This window comes from Vidua macroura, chromosome 11, assembly GCF_024509145.1.
Source record: "Vidua macroura isolate BioBank_ID:100142 chromosome 11, ASM2450914v1, whole genome shotgun sequence".
In the NCBI taxonomy this organism is placed as follows: domain Eukaryota; kingdom Metazoa; phylum Chordata; class Aves; order Passeriformes; family Viduidae; genus Vidua; species Vidua macroura.
In genome coordinates, this window is record NC_071581.1 from 6,967,915 (window position 1) to 6,988,305 (window position 20,391).

Here is a 20,391-nt window from a genome sequence, read left to right on the forward strand (position 1 = left end):
GCTAATACAAACCATCAGCGTGGAGTGCTGGTAAAATAATAGGAGATACAAAAGAACATTGTTTATGCAAAGTTTTGCATCTTCCTGAAAGAAAGAAAATCCTCTCTAGTGAAGTATACACAATGAAATACCTTCTCTATATAAAATAAACTCTTTTGTTGTGAATAGACAGAAATATGAGTAAACAGATGCTGATGAAAGCTTGGGAAGCAGCAAGAAAGTAATCATCTGTGGAGTTCTGGTTTTGGTGTATCCAGAAGGGGCTTGGAAGGGCTTTTTGGTCTAAACATAAAACTGAAAAGAAATACCTTTTTTACACCATAGTAGCAAGGAATTGATAGTACAAATTATCTTATGCTTACAGACACAAGCCCAAAGGGCATGTGTGGATCTGCATCACAAGGAGTTCAGAACCTCAGGGTTCCATCCACGCCACTGTGCAGCTTCTGGGAGGACAAGGACTGCTGGTTTGAGAGAGATGATAAAAGAAGCAGCACATGGAAGAGGCACTCTGAGTTCTGTGGCATTCCTTACATTATTTGACCCCAGTGCTGGAAGTTGTAATAGCCTGAACACTAAAGCAGGGGTGTGGTGGGAAGGGCCCCCTGACCCATGCTGGCACACAGCAATATTCCTGTGGAGCTCCAGAAAGGCTGGAGGATCTTTCACTTGTGTGGAGAGGGCTCTGCTGGATTCCCACAGGGAGGTAACCAGGCAGGATTGCTGCTGCAAGGCTGTGCAGAGAGCAGCAGCATTGCCCTTCCACAGTCCAGGCACTGTAATTCAAAAGCAAACAGCACCACAAAAAGCAGAGTGCTTAGGATCAGGTCTGCATGTTCTGGGGGTGGAGGAGCAGGAGAGTTTAATGACACTCGTAACTACTGGAGCTGAGGGCAAGACAACAAATAAGATCATCTTGTGGGTTGGTGCAGTTTTTCTCCAGATGATTTTTGAAGAGATCACAGGGCAGCATTGCTGAGGGAAGAGTTTAAAAACTGATGGCATGGAGCTTATAGTCAATAACAGCATAAGATGTCTTTTTTTTTAAACTGCATAGTGATGAATTTAATAAAGTTTATTTCCTGCCATAATTTGTTGGAAGGGAGTACAGGAATACAGCACACTGAGCATCATGTATTAATTCAATTTAGGCAGCAGCCTGCTGCACCCTAACAGAGTACAGAGGGCCTCTTTTCTCTGTGGCTGCCAAAATTCATTTGCAGCTAAAGGAATTTTCCTTACCATAAGAGCTTTTGCTGCAGACCAGCAACTCCGAATACCCCAAGCTTCAGGGGTGTCTGGGGCATCCCTGTGTGCACACCTGGCTGCAATTTACTACAAGATGCATTCGTGCCAGAAAGGTACCATGAAGGGGACCAGTTCTGAACTCCTCTACTTGTGGCTCTGATGTGCTCAAAACCATTTTCCTGGCATTAGGACCATGCTTTTGTAATTTCTACCATCACTTCCAAAAGTTCAGCCAGTCCCAGGGAGCCAGTGGCTCACAGGAATAAAGTAGGAGTTCTGGCTTTGTTGCTGCTCTAAAAGAAATACGAGTGGAGGACCCTAAAGTTTCATCCTGACTCACATGATGTGTCTTCTCTCAAGCTCAAATGTGTTCCAAGGATTTCATCACCAAATTTCTACCCCACAGAAACAACTTTTTACTCTGAAAATAGTAAGGTAATAATTTTTTATAGTAATGCAGGAAAAATATTACTTTCTTCAAGATTATCTTAATAATAAGTGTTGCTCAGGAAAGTGCCAGTGTAAATCAAATTGAGTGTCCATTCTGGCTCTGTGCAGGTTCTGAGATAATGCACAGTCACACAGAAATTCTATAGCACTTTGCTGCAACCAAAGTTTGTCTTTAGCTGTCAGTGCTGAATGCCCCTGAGCTGTCCTAACCTGCTGGAATTCCCGGTGTTGATGGATCATTTCAGGCTCTTCTCCTCTTTTATCATGTAGAAAAGCTCCCACCAAAGTGATAATCTAGGCACTGGTGTTTAGTACTTCTAAATATTTAATTTGTTGTTGATTCTGCCTTTTTTTTTTCTGCTTTATCCCTGTTGACTCTGTGAGTAAAGTCTGGCAGGATTTGGCTCAGTTATTCTGTAATTACAAGGCTTTGAATCCCTTTTTCTTTGAATTTTACTGAGACAAAACAAATGCTCATTGACGTCAGTAGGAGCTTGTAGGAATAAGGAAGGAGTGAAAACAGCACAGTTCTGCAGCTGTAGCTCTCCATCTCCAGAAGATGTATCACTTAATAGGTATCTTCAGCGGCCAAGGGAGGACTCTCAGTTTGCCTGTAGCATCAGTTTTTATTCCTTTGACATTTCTCTCATCTTGGGTCTGGTTTTAGTCTTGCTGCCATGGCAACATACAGAGAGGCTAAAAGGTACTCCAGAGATAAGGTCTCTCCTCACTGACAGGCAGCAGAAGGGAATAGAGGCCATTGCTGCTGATTGCAACTGCAAATAGCAGTGGAGGGATGAAAGAGATTCAGAAAGTATTTTCTGTTTGCACGTGTGCTGGCAAAACCTTTGGTGCAAAAGTTCAGTGTGACAGAGCATAAACAGCGGTGTTGGTTAAAATCATTTCTGCATTCAGATGGCTTCGAGCAGGACAGGACACGACATGATGTGACATGACATGGAAACAGACTTCATGATCCAAGTTTTTCCTGTAGGAAAACCACCTCAATCAGCTCAAAATCATTGCTAGTGATATTAAATTTTTACATTTTGATTGTATCCATGTTTTCTCCATGCCCATGTAGGTGTTCATGAAAATTGGGCCCCAATACCCTGAGTTTGATGTGTCTTCTTACATATGCTGAGTGCTCAGTTTCTGCATCTTAAGAGCTGGCTGCATTCACCACAGGCAGGAATAGAGCCTATTCAAAATCCTGTAAATATTATGCTGCTTTTCCATCTGCCACGCAAGCTGCTGCATACCCTCAGCCTCCAGGAGAACAGAGTCTGGGAGGTCTCTCCAGAATTAATGCTGTAGGTGAGAAGGAGAATCCAGGCTGGCTGCAGATGTGGGTTTGCCAGCCTCCCATATACCCAGCTCCCACACAAACAAGTAATTGAAGGATTTTGTCACAGCAGATAAGGCAATTTAACACTAGAAGCACTTTTCTGCTCGCTATTCTGCTACACAGTGCAAGGGAAATATTCCTACCACGAATGCAGATCATTCCCAGGGAAGTGTGCTGTGCTGAATACAGGTTATTCCATTGCTCTCAAGGGAAATAATCCCTTACAGCAAAGGATGGCTTTGTCCAAATAACTGTGTCTAGTAGGACAACTGTCACTAATCACACAGGAAAACAGGTTTTCTACAAAGCTTGTACAGAAAACAGGCTGAGAAAGAGAAGTATTGCAAGCTCACTTAAAAAATGAAAAAAATATAAGCTTTGAAAAAAAACCCAGCATGTTTCCCACTGAAATATTACCCCACAGCATCCTATTGTATAAACATTTCAAGAGAGACATTTCAAGATTATCAAAGAGAAAATACACCAGCAAAACAGCAGGACTAAATTTTGACAGATGCCTCTTTTGGGAGGAGAAGGGCAGGTGTGAGCCAAGGAGCCAGTGACTGCTGGCCACGTGTGTGTCCTGGCTGCCCAGGGAGCTGTGGCTGTCCCTTCACTGAGCCCAAGCCACCCGAACAGGGCTGGGTGGCTGCAAAGGGACATTTCCCTCTGCTCAGTGCTTCCCCTGCCCTGACAGCCTGGCAGGGTCTGCAGGGAGTAAAACACCACAGATTCCCTCAGAGCTGCCAGCAGCTTCAGGAGCTGCTATCCTTGGTTCCTCGAGTTTCTTCCCTTCCACAGACCAGACAGACATAATCCAGAAGACAGATGATGTGGTTTTCTTTGCAGCAACTGCAGTGTTAGTTTTAAAAGCCATATATACCAAAAACATGAAAGAAAACTCTTCTCCTGGTCTGAGAAGTGCATCTGAAATTAGAATGCAGCTCACAATCCATATTAAAGACAGCATAGCTTTGTAATAGAACACAGCAGTGAGCCTGATAAAAATTATTTTCCTCTATAGCACTAATGAAAGCTATAGTATTAAACCTTGGCTTATGTGGTATCTCAGCTAGAATCAACTGCAGTATGCATCTTTTTTTCTTCATTACTGTCTAGAAATAATGCTTAAATAATTACTCTTGATATTATTGTTTGTAATTCTAATGGAGGTAGCTCTGGGCTCGTTGAAATAGTGCCAGTTATGAGCAGCAACAGAACAGAGTCAGCCCTAGAATGAAAAATGGGCATGTTTTTAATTCAGATTATTTTTTCATAAATGTGAAGGAGATTTGGATCATTACCTGTGACACTTGGGTTGCCAAAGTAACCTTGACTAGCCAGCTGATGTTTGCACAGCGCATGGCACTGTCTCCATGGAGACCTTGTCCATGTGATTTTGCAGGCATGATGCAGTTGCAGGCGTCTCAGAGAGGAATTAATTGCTGGTGAGCAATGCTCGTGCAGACAGCTGTGCCCTGGCAGACAGAGCCTGCACTCAAACACCAGCTAAATTTTTCTTTTGTGTTTTAGCTGCGCAGAGAGGAGCAGGGCAGGGGTAACAGGAGGGAGCTCTCTGGGCTGTCGTAAGGCAAACACTGAGTTCTCCTGATGGAAAGTTCATGCTCAGATTGGGAGGCGTGGTCAGAGAGCTGATCTGTGTAAAGCCCATGCTTGAATGATAATATTCATTTACAGAACATTTGTTTGAGTGATTGAAGGCTATGAAACACTCCTGGTATTCCTTTATCAACTGAGGCTTTTTTCTCCTCCCTCTCCCCCATTCATGTATGACCTAGTGATATCAGGGAAATTACACCAGTAGAGCAGGGGCTGAAATCTGTCTGTATAAAGGATATTCCAAATTCTCCTCCAAAAGTAGCTGTTACACTGTGCTTTCCATTCTGACCCCAATGAACCTCACAGTGGGACCGCGAAGTTGATTTGTTTTGCACAATACCAAACCAAAGACCAAACAAACCTTTTGATAAGAGATATAGTTCTGTTTCTGATGGTTAAGCAGGCTAAAGGGTGCTTCCTCCTTGCTCCCCATATTCTTTGGAGAACAGAAGTCAGCCAGCCTCAAGATAAAGTCATTTTGCTGAGGTGAAATGCTTTGTTCCATCTCTTTTACTTAATTATGAACGGGCTGGATGATGACAGATGGTCAAAAGGTGCTGTTGTTATTTCTGGGTGCTACAGCTGTGATGAGCAGGCTGCAGCAGGATCAGTAGGGTTCTGTAGACATGACATACATCCTTCAAGGAGACACAGTCCAGGCTCCAGAAATTGCCCAAGAGCCAGGATGTGAATGGGTGAGCCAGTAAGTGCAGGAGAACAGAGTCACTGGGTTTGAGGCATGCAGTGACATTGACATTTGGGGAACTGCTGTAAAGAGTCACTGGAGCACCAGCTTTAGAGATGTCTGTGTTGGACACTCTCTCACATGGAAAAAAACCCACAAAAAATGGATGTTTAAAAATAATACTGGGCAGAAGTGCTCAGAGGAGGGGGTGTGGGCAGAAGGGACTTGGGCTGGTGGCCAGGTGCAGGGAGTAAATGTTGTTCCTTTTGGTTTTGCTTTTGGTCTGAAGAATCAGCTGAAGGATTAAAGAGAGGGGGTGTGGCTGGAAAAGCAGGACTTTGGGCTAATGTGTGCAGCACAGCTTAAAATTTATGAGGGGATTATTTCATGGCTAGAGGGGAACAGTCATGATATGCTGGAAGGCTTGGACATTTTCAGTGTGTAAGCAGAGGATGAAAGGTGATTCTTTGGGATTATGTATAAAAATAAACAGTAATCTTGAACCTAAAGGTCTGGAACTAATGAGAGGGAAAATTGCAGTTGTAGATCATTACCTAAACTGATGCTCTGCTTCACTGTGCCCATCTGGTACTGAGGGATGTTTCCTTTGGGTGCTGATAACCTTTTTGACAGCTCATGATGATACAGTGTTAGAATGACTGGGGAGTTTTACAGATTACACTGAGATAATTGAATTAATATCACTCCTGGTTTGGATTAAATCTGTAATCTTGGCATAAGATTCTTTAGCCTTTCATACCATGGCCTGATTTATCAAAAAGGAGAGTGAAGGATTCCTTTAATGTAAGTAGAAATCCTTTCAAATACTTCAGGGAAAAACACTGTCGTCAGAGGGCCCCAAGAAAAGAAAGGACAAAATCCTCTGCCACCATCCAATAAACCTGCCTTAGCTGACAGTGAGAGGGTAAAGAAATTGTCTGCAAAAATGGACAATTGTAATCTGTAGATGGGAGTTTGTGCAACAGACTGCATCCAACCTGATGCAGCTAAAGAATATCCCCTCTTCTCCTGCACCACTGTCTTTCAATGTTGTTTTTTTTTTTTCTGAAGCATAGAACTTCACTAAAAAAACAAATCAATAAAATTAATCACATTACTGAGCTAAACAGCTTCATGTAGGATGATGAAAACATTGTGTTGTGACATTTCCACTAGGAAGCTTTTCCATGGCATGTTGCCTTCATTGTTTCTCCCTCCTAAACCCCACATTCCTGATGTGGGCCTGAAGCCCCCAGTGTGTTATGCTGGCAGAGCAAGTGGCTTCATGATCCAGCTTCCCAGTCTCTTTTATTTTACTCCTGAGACTGGTTCCTTGTAAGAGCCAAATACAGAAATGGATCATTATGTTTAAAATAATATCCAAAGGCTTGAAAATAGCATCCATTTCTTAGGTAGGCTGCATTTCTCTTTGACACTGTGAAATGGTGCAGCAGATAATTAGTAATATATTTTCCATTTAAATTTCCCTGTATGTATAAAGCAGTAGACTGCTCTTGCTATGTTCTAACAGCAAAATGAAGTTCCAGAGCCAACTGCATGTCAGCAAGAATTTATGAATATGTCAGTAGAGATTACTGTTGGCTCTTCATTTTGAATGCAAGCAGCCAACAAATTAGTTTGGTAGTAAAATGGGTAAGTGGAGGCTTGACTATAGCAATACAAAGTTGGAGCATGTTTGTTTGTTTCAGGCATGTATTATTTATAGAGGATCAGACTTGCACCCAGGAAAGTGTCTCTATTCAGGAACTTTCCAAAGGAAAAGGAACCAGGACAGCAAAAGTCCTGGTCCCGAAATGAAAGACTGAAGATGAAAAGCCAGACAAGAAATCTGTCCCAGTTACTGATTCCACCTGAGAAAAGCTAAAAACAAACAAGAAAAATCCAAGGAGAACATAGGGATAAAAGGAGAATTAAGGCAGGTGTACAATATGTATTTCAGGGAAAAAAAAGAGACTTTTAGTTGATTTTAAATGGACTGGTTTTACACCTTGACATCAAAAGCTGTGGAAAAGCAGAGTAATCAGAAGCTGGCTGCAAATATCCAGATACAATGCCAGCATGTTATATTAGTTGTTCTGTTTGGAATACACCTTGGTTTTCATTGTTTTAGCATTGCAGATACTGTTTGAGTAAAAATTGTATAGTGCCTGCTATTTTTAATTTCAATACAAAAATCCTTTTTGTGCGGTCTGAGTGGTTACAGGTAATAATATGCTTAATTTTTAAACCTATATTTCTCACAGAGAAGTGTATTGCAAATTAGTCATGTGCACTGACAGAGACTTCATTAAACTTCTCTAAGTCATTTGTGGGTATATTGTGATTCCCAAAAGCTGGTTTCTTACTTGCTGTAGTAGTGCTTCACTGTCTGCTATTATTAATACTTTACTATGTAGAAGAAAGAAATTGACATAATTATTATTCTCATTTTTCTATGCAAGCTTGTATTTTACTTTAAAGGAAAATTGCTATCAGCTCACTAAAGACAGAGTAACTACAATAAAATCATGTCATGCTCCCAGTGCATACACAGGTGCTGTGTTCAGTAATGGAAAATAGTTTATGTCTGTTACTGTAGAGGATTCACTTTTGCTTTTAACGAAAAAAAAAAAAAACTTTGCAAATCATTAACTAAAGAGAAATTGAATTATGGGTTTTCTTGAGAGATACTATATCAGTTCAGTGTATCATTGCTGCCAGGACCAGTGGTCCACTAATGTGTAATAGTTCTGATTCCTTTGCAGAGCTTTGAGAGAAATTGTGTCAATCTGGGGGCTCTCAAGGCCAAAATCTGTAGTTTGGCACTAGTTCAGACACAGACCCTCTCAGGGCTGAGCCATACCGAAAACAAACCCAGAACAATGGAATTTTGTCCTTTATTCCAGTGGAAACTCTTCATATCAGTAAACACCTCTTTGCACTGTTTCCAATCCAAGACCCCTCTGATGATGATACTGTAAAATAATAATTTCAATTAACTCATCCACATAAACAAAAATAAAATCCATTTACTTGACTTTAAGCTGACAATTGTAAATAGCAACCAATATGGAATAATTGGTGAAAAGGGATTTAGGAATTCTTCTTACAGAATGCTGTAAGAAGAGGGAAACCCTTCTGCTAGAAGGGATGTTTCCTTTGAATCAAACTTCAGCCACTTCAGGGAACCTCCAGTAAATTCCAGAATTTCTACCTACCTCCCTGTAGAACCAATTAAGCCTGGGTCTGGTTTTGACCAAGTACAGAGGAATGCACTGTCTTCATTAGATATGCAAACACGGAGGCACAAACTCACAGAACCTCCTCCCTCTGTGAAAGGCACAGAAAAAACCAAAAGTTTCCACATAGTCTGTGCAGAACAACTTAACCATACTTGCACAGCAAAGAAGGTTTTTAATCCTCTCTGTCCCCTATAGGAGAAGAGGGAATGGTTTTGATAGGCACCTTGGGAAACAACTAGTTGCAGTCTTGAACAAGTGGACTGTTAGCAGCCATAAACATAAAATTAGTCATTTCTAAAATAGCTCATGGTCTCTTGACTCAGACATCGTGTGCTGAATGGCATTGCACTAGGACAGACTTGGAATGGCTGGGTAGGTAAGTTGCAAATAACACTAAAAGGCACAGATGTTGTATCAGCTTTTCAAATTCTTTTCAATGTTTTTATGTATTTTAATAGCTCCACCTGGATTCCATAGCCACTATTATTGTTACAAACTTTATTGTTGCCTCTGCCTCTGCCTGCTGTTTGCATTTGCAAGTTACTTACAAGTGTCCTGGAAACAACTCCTGAACCCTTCTCCAGGGGCTTAAATTTGATATTGTGTATGTGAAAAAAAGCAGGGAAGGCACATTTTCTCAAATTTGCCTTGCTAAATACGATATGGTGCAAATTAAAATAAATGTTGCATGCCCTGCTTTCCACATGATGTTCTGGTTATAAATTTCAGTGGACGGGCAAGTGTGTTTGCTGATTTCTCCAATTCTGTTATTTATGCTGTGCTGTAACCTCCTAAAAGCTTGATTTGGGTAATAACAGACATAAAAATTATACAGCTGCTGCTTCTCCAGCATCATGGTTGGATAAAGGAATATTATCCACAGAGCAGAGCTAGTCTGACAGGAAAGTTGAGTGTGGCTTATGCTCTAAGGTAGCTTCATAAAAGGTATTGTGATGTTGTGGACTACACTTGAGGTCAGCCTGCTATCCAGTGGGATTCATAAGATTGTGTTTTCTGAGGTGAATTTACAATAATGCCCTGAATTAGAAAGTCATTGTGTTTGCAGTGCAATTTTTCTTTTGTTCTAATAGATTTTTTCTTAAGTCTGGTATTTCATTATTGAGGGAACACCTCTGTAAGATTCAAGGAGTAATTCTGAGTTCACTGCAGTTCAGCTTCCTAAGTAAGGCTGACAGATGGGGAAGACATTTTGTGCTGTGACCAGCATCCATTCAATTTAATTGGAAGTTGAATGCTGTATACTCTTTAAAAATCACATACCTCCTTCTGTATTAGACATTCAGGGACTATTTTGGGGGCCTGGACCCCAATTCAGGCTTTTAAATGTACTGTGGGACCCATCAGGTCCCAGCTCAGCATTTTCTTTCAAACACATTTGCCATTATTCTTAAAATATTCAATAGAACTATGTCACAGGTGCTAAATCCTATTAACATAAAACTCATTTTTGTCTCAATCGACCCTGTTATGCTGGCAAAGAGCAGCATGATGGGGATCTGGAACAGCCTTTATGGGCACATTTTCAGTTCCTGAAGTTTCCCATGGTGAAAGTGAGGAAACTCTTGACATCTTCCAATTTTTAGTGATTTATAGAACCATAAATTGGAAGAGACCTTAAAGTTCATATCATTCCAACCCCCTGCTATGGGCAGGGACACCTTCCACTATCCCAGGGTGCTCCAAGCCCCATCTAGCCTGGCCTTGGACACTTCCAGGGATCCAGGGGCAGCCACAGCTGCTCTGGGCACCCTGTGCCAGTGACTCAACAGTGGTCTGTATGCTGCACATTAAACATTCAGTGCAACACACTCACATACAAATTCAATTTATCAACAATGAGCTCTCCTGAGTTGTGAAACTTCATACATCAAAATAAGTTTCTCTCCAGTGCACTTGTAAGAAGAGGTTCTTGTGCCTTTCTCACATGCACTAATTGCAGCCAGCTGTTAAACAGATGGTTTTGGTGATATAGTAGGACACCAGTTATTTAACATTTTTTTTAAAAAATAATGAAAAAAAGGGACAAAAAGGTGGAAATAAATGTTTGCCTAGGCAGCAAGACCCACATTATTGCATTAAACCCAGCCATAGCCTGGGCATGGCATTTCCTCTGTGGTAACCCATAAGAAATTTAAAAATATCATAGGTCAATTAGAAAAATGTTTCATACTTTCAGTGAAAGCAGGATGTCTTGGTAAATAATCTGCAAAGATGGAATGCAATGAACAACCTCTTAGAGTTACCTCGCTGAGCCTGTATTTCTCTCTGCACCTCAGCTATCCATCACTTTGGTTCTGCATTAACCTTATGGATGTGTTTTGCTATTCAGAGACTGTCCTCGGGACTCACATCCCATTTTGGCAAACACAATGCAAAAGCCAGGCCTTACAAATTCACTAAAAAACGTTTCTCATTCTTTGCTCAAGCAGCTCTTTGAGTGACCTTGCACAGAGCATGCCTTAAACGTTTTGCTGGCTTTGGAAGAGAGGGGCTCAGGGTTCTCCTAGGGTGTGACTGAAAATTATCAGTAGTGATCTTTCTTTCAGGTAAAGGAGGCCATGCAGAGAATCCATGACCGAGGAAATATAGGAAAACTCATTCTGGATGTGGAGAAAGCACCCACTCCCCTGGTGAGTGCAAAGCACAGACACGATGTTCAGCCAGGCATGGTACAGCCTGGCAGTGACTTCTGGACACGTAATGCTTGTAATGCTTTTTTGACACTGATTTCTTCTAAATCTGTAGCACCCAAATACCACCAGTAACCATAATTTCTGTATTTAACCCAAGAGAAATGTACTTCCTGAAGTGCCAGCAGTTACTTCTCTCTACTGAATCACTATCTGCTTCTCCAAAAACGTGCAGCAAGTGTTGGACTGGGGTAAAACTGCCACGTGTCTTTCTGCCCTTGTGATGGAAAACAAACAGATTTTCTCAAACTAAAAAATTCCTCTATTAATAGGTGGATTGGACAGGAAAACACCCAGTCAATATTGCTGCAGTGTGCAAACATAGAAGTGCAAAAGCACTTCCCATACTAAAATTAAAGTATACTTTTGGTAGGAATTTAGTTGACTGGTTTGTGTAATACATTTATACAAAGTATAACACATAAATTATATTTCCAGAAATATCCTGAAGGGAGATAGTAGTGATGGAGTTCTGGTCCACTAGATTTGGAGCACTTAGGATGGTATAGAAACCTTTCAGAGAGCAGTGGTAAATGAAAGCTGGGCTCTCCTGAGCATTTGCTGATGGTGTAGGAAAGAGCAGTAAAGAAGATAATGCAGACCTGACTTTAAATTGATACTGATGTATGAAGTTTGCTGTCAGACCTGAGAAACCTCCTGTTTCAAAAGAAAAGAAAAGAACCTGGACTTAAGAGTAAGCTCTTACTCACTCTAAAAGCGCCCCCCAGTCTCATACAAACTCTCTGCAAGGAAAAGGAAGGCTCTGAGGACCTCACATGTGGAACAATACACTTGCATGAAAGGGTGTTAACTCAAAAATATGGGTAATTTCAGAACAATGTTTTTTCTGCATTAAAATCAGGTTGTGTTTGAGATTTTTATTTCCACCAGAGGCTAATAATCAATCAGGGAAGGAACATCATTGCATTTCTCTTTAAAAAGTAAATGGGTCCCTTGCTTATTTGGTTTTGAAGTAGTTATAAGCTAATACAAGAATCTGCTTGTGTCCTAAGAGAGATAACGTGGGTGTATAAGAGAATCCAGTCACACTAATGTGTGCTGTTAAACACTACCCCCATCCAGTGAGCCAGACTCTTGTGCCTCCACAGACCTATCACACTGACAGGGTGAAGTGCTGGTATCACACAGCTTGTAATAAATATTTCCACGTGAAAAAACCACAGTGTGCTCCTTAAATGCTGTTCTGAAATACAGATTCCTGCAATTGCCTAGTGCCTGTGCAGGCATCTTCAGTAAAATATGAAAATTTGTATGATCTGGGATCTGCACTCTGTTGTGGGTGTATCCTGCCAGCATTTACATACCCACTGCTCTGTAAAGTTTCATTGGGTTTTTAATATCTAAAAGAAAGGAAATTGCCCCCTAAGTTTTCACACTGTGCCTCAGATGGGGCCACGCATTAGAGCAGATACGGGAGTTGTAACCCAGAGGTCCCACGTTCTGTAAACTTCCTACACAGCTGTGTTTCCTATCCAAAACCCTTACTATCAGTTTACTCCACGTGCACAGAGCAGAGTCCTCGTGTGCAGCTGTCCTACAAACAGCCTTCTGTTAGGAAATGGAGCTGTGAGCCGTGGGGGAGCCGCTTGCAGGCGTAGCTGGAAGTGGTGCAGAGCCAGCAGAGGCTGTCACAGGCAGAATGTTTATTTTCGTGTGGCAGCCCTGTCTTCTTGAGTTTCCAAAGTCGCTTTATCCAGTGAACCAAACTGAAATGAGGAGGAATCAAAGGGTGAGGAAGGTGCTCTGATGTCCTTATCTTTTCACGGTGCAGATGGCCAACGACAGCACGGAGACGAGCGAGGCTGGGGAGGAGGAGGAGGACCACGAGGGGGACAACGAGAACAAGGAGCGCATGCCCTTCATCCAGTAGCAGCCAGAGGTGGGGGAGGCAGGAGGAGCCGAGAAGGAGAAGGGAACAAGACTGGGAAATCTCTTCTGTGCATCAGTGAACAAATGCTGTAGTACAGTGTGTGTTGTATTTGTTGCAGTCAGCTGAGCTATGAGCTGTTGATCATTGTTGTTTTGAACTCAAGTGCCATTCTCATCCAGTGCAGTATTATGACATTTCTGTGTAATACCCAGTTTCCCTGTAGGAGTCCCATGGATTTTTCTGTTCTTGTTTGAAAGCCTTATTAACTTACTGTGTAATTTTAGATGGGCATCTTTCTCATGCAAATTCCAACATCTTGCATAAAGTTATTTGGGAGGTTTGGGCTTTTTTTGCAAGTTGGAAACAGTAAAAAAAAAAAAAAAAAAAAATCCCTACTTGCTGTCTGAAAGATTCTAGTAACTGAAGGGATAATTTTCTCTTTCTGGATTTTCAGCATTAAAATAGTTTTCCTTTAATGAACCACAAATAAAAGTTGCAGCAAGATTACTTTTTATTTTCCTCAGTCATACTTCATCATTTCACAAGCAATCCTAATCTTCATTTTCAAAAGTACCTCATCCAGAATCATGGAATCTGAAATTGTGCAAGAAATCATTAATTGAGAGGCTTTGATCAACATCTTCTGATAAGGACATATTGACTCATATGTCAAATTTAAACCAATTTTAAATTTCATTTTTAAATTGCATTGGTAAGGATCGCTTATCAGGATGTGGAAAGAAATTTGGTACGGAGTTTTTTGCTCTGAAATCGCTAATGTGTGGTCGACTGTCAGGCTGGTCAACTCCTGCAGAAGTTAACCCTGTAAAAAATGAGGTTTAGGCCTTGATCCCACCACTAATCATGTACAGGGATAACTTCTATCTAGAATTGTTCTGTCAAAAACTCTGCTCCTTATGTACAGTTACATTTATAATTATTTACAGGATCAAGTATTCAAAGACCAGCTAGTCTTATCTACCTCCCACTAGTGGAAACTATATCTAAACATGAAAAAAGTAAATATTTTTTCCACGTCCTTCCCCTATCTAAACAGCAGCTACTCAGGTCCTCAACTGTCTTGTTAAAACAGTTATTTTAAAATTACTGTGATCACGTACAGTAGAAATGCTGAAGGACTGGCAGAGACCTTGCATAATGCCTACAGCTTCAAATTAATATTCGTTTTTTCAAAAGAAGGTATTTACCCAGACATGACTAGTTGTTCACCCAAATCTACAAGTAGCATCTTATGATAGAAGTTTAAAATCAATACAGAAAAATGAAAAGTGTGGGCTTCTCAGGCTTTTCTCAGTGTGAGAGGACTTCTGAGTCTGGATGACTTTTACGTGTGGTTTTAGAAGATTCTCGTTAGGTTTTTCTGTTTGTTTGGTTTTGCTGCCTGAGTATTAATGTCCACCTCTTTACACTGTGCTCATGAAGCCACTGTCAGATAATTGTGCAGATGGTTCATTCTGAAGGAGTTCCCCTTGGGTCGAACAAATTCAAAAGTAACAGCAAGAAATAACTGTGGAGAAAAATGCCAAAAAGCTTTTGAACTATTGATCCAACCAGAACTTCATTTTTCTCTTCACTTCATTATAGTTGAGTTTATTTTCAAGCTGGACTTTCCTATACTTCCAGTGCCAGTTCGGGGCCAAACAGGGACTTTATCCACTGAAGAAAATATGTATTCAGTGAGAGTTTTCCATTTATTGGGCTTGCCAGTTGGACTTTTAAGAAGGGCCGTTAGGTTTTCATGACTCATCAGCTGACAGCATTAGGAAACATGCCCAATTTTGTTTTGCAGCTAGTGTAATGATGTTGTCCTGCAACAGACCTTAACATAACTAGGAATTTTGATTTGACGCCAAAGTGAGCAATATTGCTGGTGACCTTCGAGCTGGCAGTAAGTGGCATTCTCAAGGCCTTAAATTAGTAGGGCAAGCAGAATAGCAAACCCATTCTTTTGTTCTAAACCACAGTCTGGTGGGCTCTGCTTCTAAATTACCCTGCAAGACAAATATGGGTGATCTTGGTCACGGCCACAGACACCACAGGGACAACAATCACATAATTTTGGCTAGTTCTTTCTGGTTTTGTTAGCAAGGCAAAAATACTCTTCATGCTAATTCATACCAATTTTAGGGCCAAATTCTGATCAGCAGGATATTAGGTAGTTGCAGTGAGTACAAAGGAATGCTGCTACTGGAAGTACCTGAGTGCAACGCAGCTGTGGCCATCAGCCAGCTAAACTCTGCTCTGTGTTTTACTGGTATCAATATAGCATGGAGGGAGGTTGCTGCTGATATTAATGGAAGTTTTTCAGGCATCCATTCTGGAAGCAGGACGTGTGCTAGCAGAATTTGGCCCACAAGCCCTAAGTACCTTTCAGGAGACCACAAGCAGTAGTGTCACGCTGGCAGGGGTGGAAGCTGTGCTGGTCAAACTGGTGAAGCCAAGGCTTGTCACTGACCAAGTCTTACTGTAGCAGAAATGAAGGTGATTACTACTGACAGTGTTATTTAAACAACTCTGAGACAATTGGATAGTTTCTTCAAGTGAAACAAAGTATTTCTCAATTTGCCTTAAAGGAACTGTGAAAGCTTCTTTAACTTAAGCCTGATTGAAGTGAACTGAAACACTGTTTAATTGTATTTGTTGCTTTAGAGCTTTTGTTATATTGTGCCTACAAAGCAAATTATGTTTACACAAAAATATAAATAAAATGTTGAGCATAGCATTATCCTTGGTCTCTATGTTTTATTCTAGTATTATGGTCACTTTAGGGAACTGATTTGGAATTGCTTAAGAGGAAAATGTGAGGGGATCTTCCTTTCCATTTTGGTAACTGTAGGATATACAAATAATTTATTTTGACTATAACGGACTAAATAAAGGTGATTAAAACTGCTGTGTGCTGCTTTAAACACCATTAACAATGTAGATATAAAATTCTGAATGTCACAGTCTAAGAAATTCATAACATTATATGGACACCTTTTACTAAGTGTATAGGGAAGTGTATTTTGATACAAAGAGAAACTAGGGCTCAGACTGCCACAAAAGTTATCCTCAGAGAGATAGCTCCTTTCAGAAATTAGAACTCCCTAATGGAATAATCTTAATATAGAATCCAAAAGCAGTCATCACCAGAGGAGCTTATAGAAAGCAGGAGAACATGACTGAGTTTTGAATCCCACTCTCCTGGGCCTTGGTTTCAACCCAGGGCTCCATGTTTTTGGAAGAACTGGTGATGGTTACCAAGCCCCTACAGTCATCTCCAGCCTGTACTTGAGTACATGGCTTTAAAGGTCTCCCTACATGAGGGAAAGAAGTGAATGAACTTCAGTTTAATATCCAAATAAAGAGGGAGTGTTGGCTTTGGTTCATTTTAGTCATGCAGGACACATTCCAAAGCCTGTGATGTCCCTAGAAAATCTCACTTCAGTAGTTACCAAATCTGCTCTATAATCTCAAAGCTCATAGGAACAGTGCTGAGTACGAAGAGTAAATTTCTGCCCTCTGTTTTTAAGCTTTAATAAGCCAGTAATGATCAGTGCATCCATAATCATGGGGTCAGGATGAGGCCGAAAGCAAACAGCCATAGCCTTTTGCAAATTCTCTGTGATTACCACCAAAGCTGTGCCTTTGCCACCTTTCCCACTGGGCATCTGCAGTGCCTGTCACACACTCTACCACACAGCAGAATGTGGCAGGTTGCCTTTGTGCAGCATCTGCATGAAATGCAAAAATCCACCTCAGTACCCCTGGTTCTCACCTCATCTTCCATTTGGTGCTTTCTCTCACATTTTCTGGGATCTCAATGGTTCCTCCTGATTGTTTTTGTCAGGAAACATTCTCCCAGTTCGGCCACGATTGCCAGCACAGCCCCCAGCTCCAGGAGAACTGTGCAGGAGTTTGTCCCCCTGGCAGCACTGGGGTCCCTTGATGTGTTCCACTGCAGAAAGAGCCAGGACAGAGGGCACACTCTAACAGCCATGTGGAACAAAGCACCTTTCTCCCAGGTAATTTGTGACAGCCAGGCAAACGTCCCGGTGTGCTCCTGCGAGAGAACAGCTCAGAGCACGAACGGCAGCGCTGCCCTGTCTGCCCAGCTGGCCCTGCCCAAGCTCTGCTCCTGGGTTTGCCTGGCAAGGCTCTGCCAGCTCCCACCAGCACTCTGCGGGAGCTGCAGGGCACTGGGGGAACAGTGCAGGTGACAAAGAGTGAGAGGATGAACCTGGGGGACGACATGAATTGTGTGTCTCTGCCCAAGAGTAACAAGGGAGGAGGAGCATGTTTTCTATTATTTATGTGTGTGCTTGGAGGGGGTTCCAGCCTTTTTCTCTGGGGGTTCCACAGTGCCTACAATACTCAGTCATCATGGTTGTTCTCTGGTTGCACTTCAGGAAAATTCTTTTTTTTACCTTCTGAAGAGTATGGGTCACATCCACCGCCATGCCCCACAGAGAGTGACACAGAAACTCCAGGCAGACATAACACACGTGGATTAACCCTTCACCTTTCTTCTCATTTAAGGGAACTGCAGGCACTTTGGGCAGGATAAGGAAAAAAAGGGAAGGAACAAGCATTGACAGCCCTCATAGTGATTGTCCTGTTTCTTAAAAACTCCTACAACTGCCATCATATAAAATCAGCTTTCATTTAGGAAGGAACAGCGTGCATAGTTGGTAAAAGCTTTAAAACTGTCTCAAATGAAACACAACCTAAAAAACCAAAGGGACACTCTTTCAGCTTCTGAAGCCTCATGATGATTAGTGCTTGATACAGATACCAGCAATCAAACTGGGCACCCAGGGATTAAATGGGATTCAATTAAGAGATGCCACTGGCATTTGTTAGTTTAGGACCAGCAGCTCCCAGATACTGAAAAGGGGATGGGGTCTGTGACTGAGGGAGGGCTGCAGGGGTGGGGACTTGCTTCTTTTCCTTCAGAGATTAGGAGGGCTTTGATCTGTCTGGAAGAGTTTTTGTTTTCCATGCACAGTGACCAGGCTGAGATGTTACAATTAGCCCAAAAGAAGTGGGAAAAGAACTGAAGGAAAACCTGTTTTACTGTGAGTGCTGAGGGGCTGGGGAGCAGAAGGTGAGCATTTCTCTGGGGCAGGTTTGCTCTTAGAACCACAGGGGTGAAGCACCTGGGCTTCCCATGCCCACAGCTCCCACAATGTGCCCCTCCTGCCCAGCCCAGGTGCCCTGCCAGTCCTGCTGCATCAGCCTCCAGCTCCCTGCTGGAAGCACCTCTCTGCCTTTGCCTCTGCCAGAGCTGGAGATGTGCCATGTTCTGCCAGACACTGGCTGTGTCCCTGCCAAACATCATCTCCCTGAGAAGCTGCAGGTTGCAGTACAAATCCTGTTGTGCCTGTCTGCTGGGGAATCTGTGGAAATGTGTTTCCATGAGAGCTGGGGCTCACTGTGTGAGCAGGACATGATGCAGCATCTTCCTGCCCTGGAAGAACACAGCGAGATGGCAGAGATGCTGGATGCATTATCTGTGCTAAAGATTTCTCTCTTTGGGCCAGCCAGGTGATAAGCTGATAACCAAACATTTGTAAAGGCTGGTGTGCCAGGTTTGCTGAGCAGTGACTGCTGTGTCTTCTGTTGTGACAGGCATTCTGTGGCCTGGAGCCCTGTTAGATCAGTGAGGTTTTCCAGAGGCTTCTAGGAGAAAACATTTCTTTTGTTGCTAATGCAGAAGAGAGATGATGATGATAAGTGTTTTTTTCTAAGTCAGTTTGATTTCGCAGATTATTCTTCTGTTTCTCAGCCGCTGTTTTTTTTCCTTCTAGTGTCTGCATTTCATATTTGAAATATTCTCCCACTGTAAAAAAAAAAAAAAAAATCAAGTCTCCTGTAATCGCCACATATCTCTTTGCTTGTACAAAAACATCCCTTTGAGTTTCTGAACCATTTCTGCTGTAGAAAGGAAAAAGTAAATTATTTGCCCAATGCCATAATACTGCCATTTGGTTTAAGGACTTATGATTCTTTGGCATTTAATTCTCCATTTACCAAAGGAAACCTAATTAACAGCAGTTGAGCTGGAAGCTTTGCCTACATGGCTCACAGCTGTGTCTCAAATCATACCTGCTCCAAAGAAATGGAGATGCACAGAATCATGTTCTGAATGCCCTCTGCTAGGGCCCAGCTAGGAAAACTCCAGAAAAATATAGGGGTTTGAGAGACAAGAATCTAAATTTTCATTGCTTTCCCATCAGATAACTCAGAGCACGAACCAAGACTGAATGTGGCCACTATAAGAATTTTCTGCTATTTTCTTCATCATTCTCTCCATGCTCATCTGAATAATCATCTTTGGTGAGGACATCCCGGGGAAAGGGTGACCCCCAAACCCAGCAAGAGCCTGGATTCAGAGGAGGCTGCAGCTCCAGCCCTTCTGGCTGATCCTCCCCAGGTGAGCAGAGCTGAGTTTGCTCCATCTGAGGATCCGCTGGGAAATGGTATTGCAGAGAGGGCTGTAAAAACAGGTGCCATCCTGAAGTCTGGTTGCCAAGGAATGCTGAACCCCCAGAGCAGGGGTGTGTTTGTGCAGGGGGGCACTAGAGAGGGCAGTGCCAGGCTCAGCACAGGCACAGGCAGCAGATTTACAGAGGGAATGTTCTTTAAGGTCTCACTTGAATGATCGATCTGGAACCCCTCACCCAAACCTGCTGGATGTCACTGGCTGTCCTGTCACCACACTTAACTCTTGCCAGTTCTCACCATCCACACACCAAATGTCTCAATTTCAATACTGTATTTCTTCCAGCACATTCCCTGAGGTTGTGGTTTAACTTTATAGAGCACACATAATATGATTCATGTGAGATCTTAGATCTGTGTTTTGTTCAACATGTCAGCTGTGGATAAAGTCATTACAGTGTTCTGTTCACTAATCAACCAGCAAAACAGGAAAATAAAAGGGTAATTGTTGCAAGCTTCCTTCCTTATTTTCATTAGGATGGCAAGCTCAACTCAAACTGGAATCTCACAGGTCTCATCCCACTGGCTTTGATAGGGACAGCATCAAGCTGATTAGTCTTCTAAATGAATCCAGTCATAGCTACAGCATTAAAAATTCAGCAACTAATATTTATGTCCCTGTTGTAGCCTATTTGGTGGGGGGGGGACCCACAGGATTCTTTTTTAAATCCTTGCTCAATTTTCCATGT

At 42.1% G+C, this 20,391-nt stretch overlaps 1 protein-coding gene across 1 annotated transcript in view; it reads left to right on the plus strand.

Annotated features, from left to right (window-relative positions):
• VAT1L (vesicle amine transport 1 like) overlaps positions 1-15,941 on the plus strand; it is a 55,493-nt gene extending 39,552 nt beyond the window's left edge. The window contains exons 8-9 of the mRNA XM_053987689.1: positions 11,161-11,244; positions 13,097-15,941. Coding sequence (XP_053843664.1) covers positions 11,161-11,244; positions 13,097-13,195 — 183 coding nt within the window. The 3' untranslated portion in view covers positions 13,196-15,941. The remainder of the gene's footprint in view (positions 1-11,160; positions 11,245-13,096) is intronic.
• Positions 15,942-20,391: the final 4,450 nt, after the last annotated feature.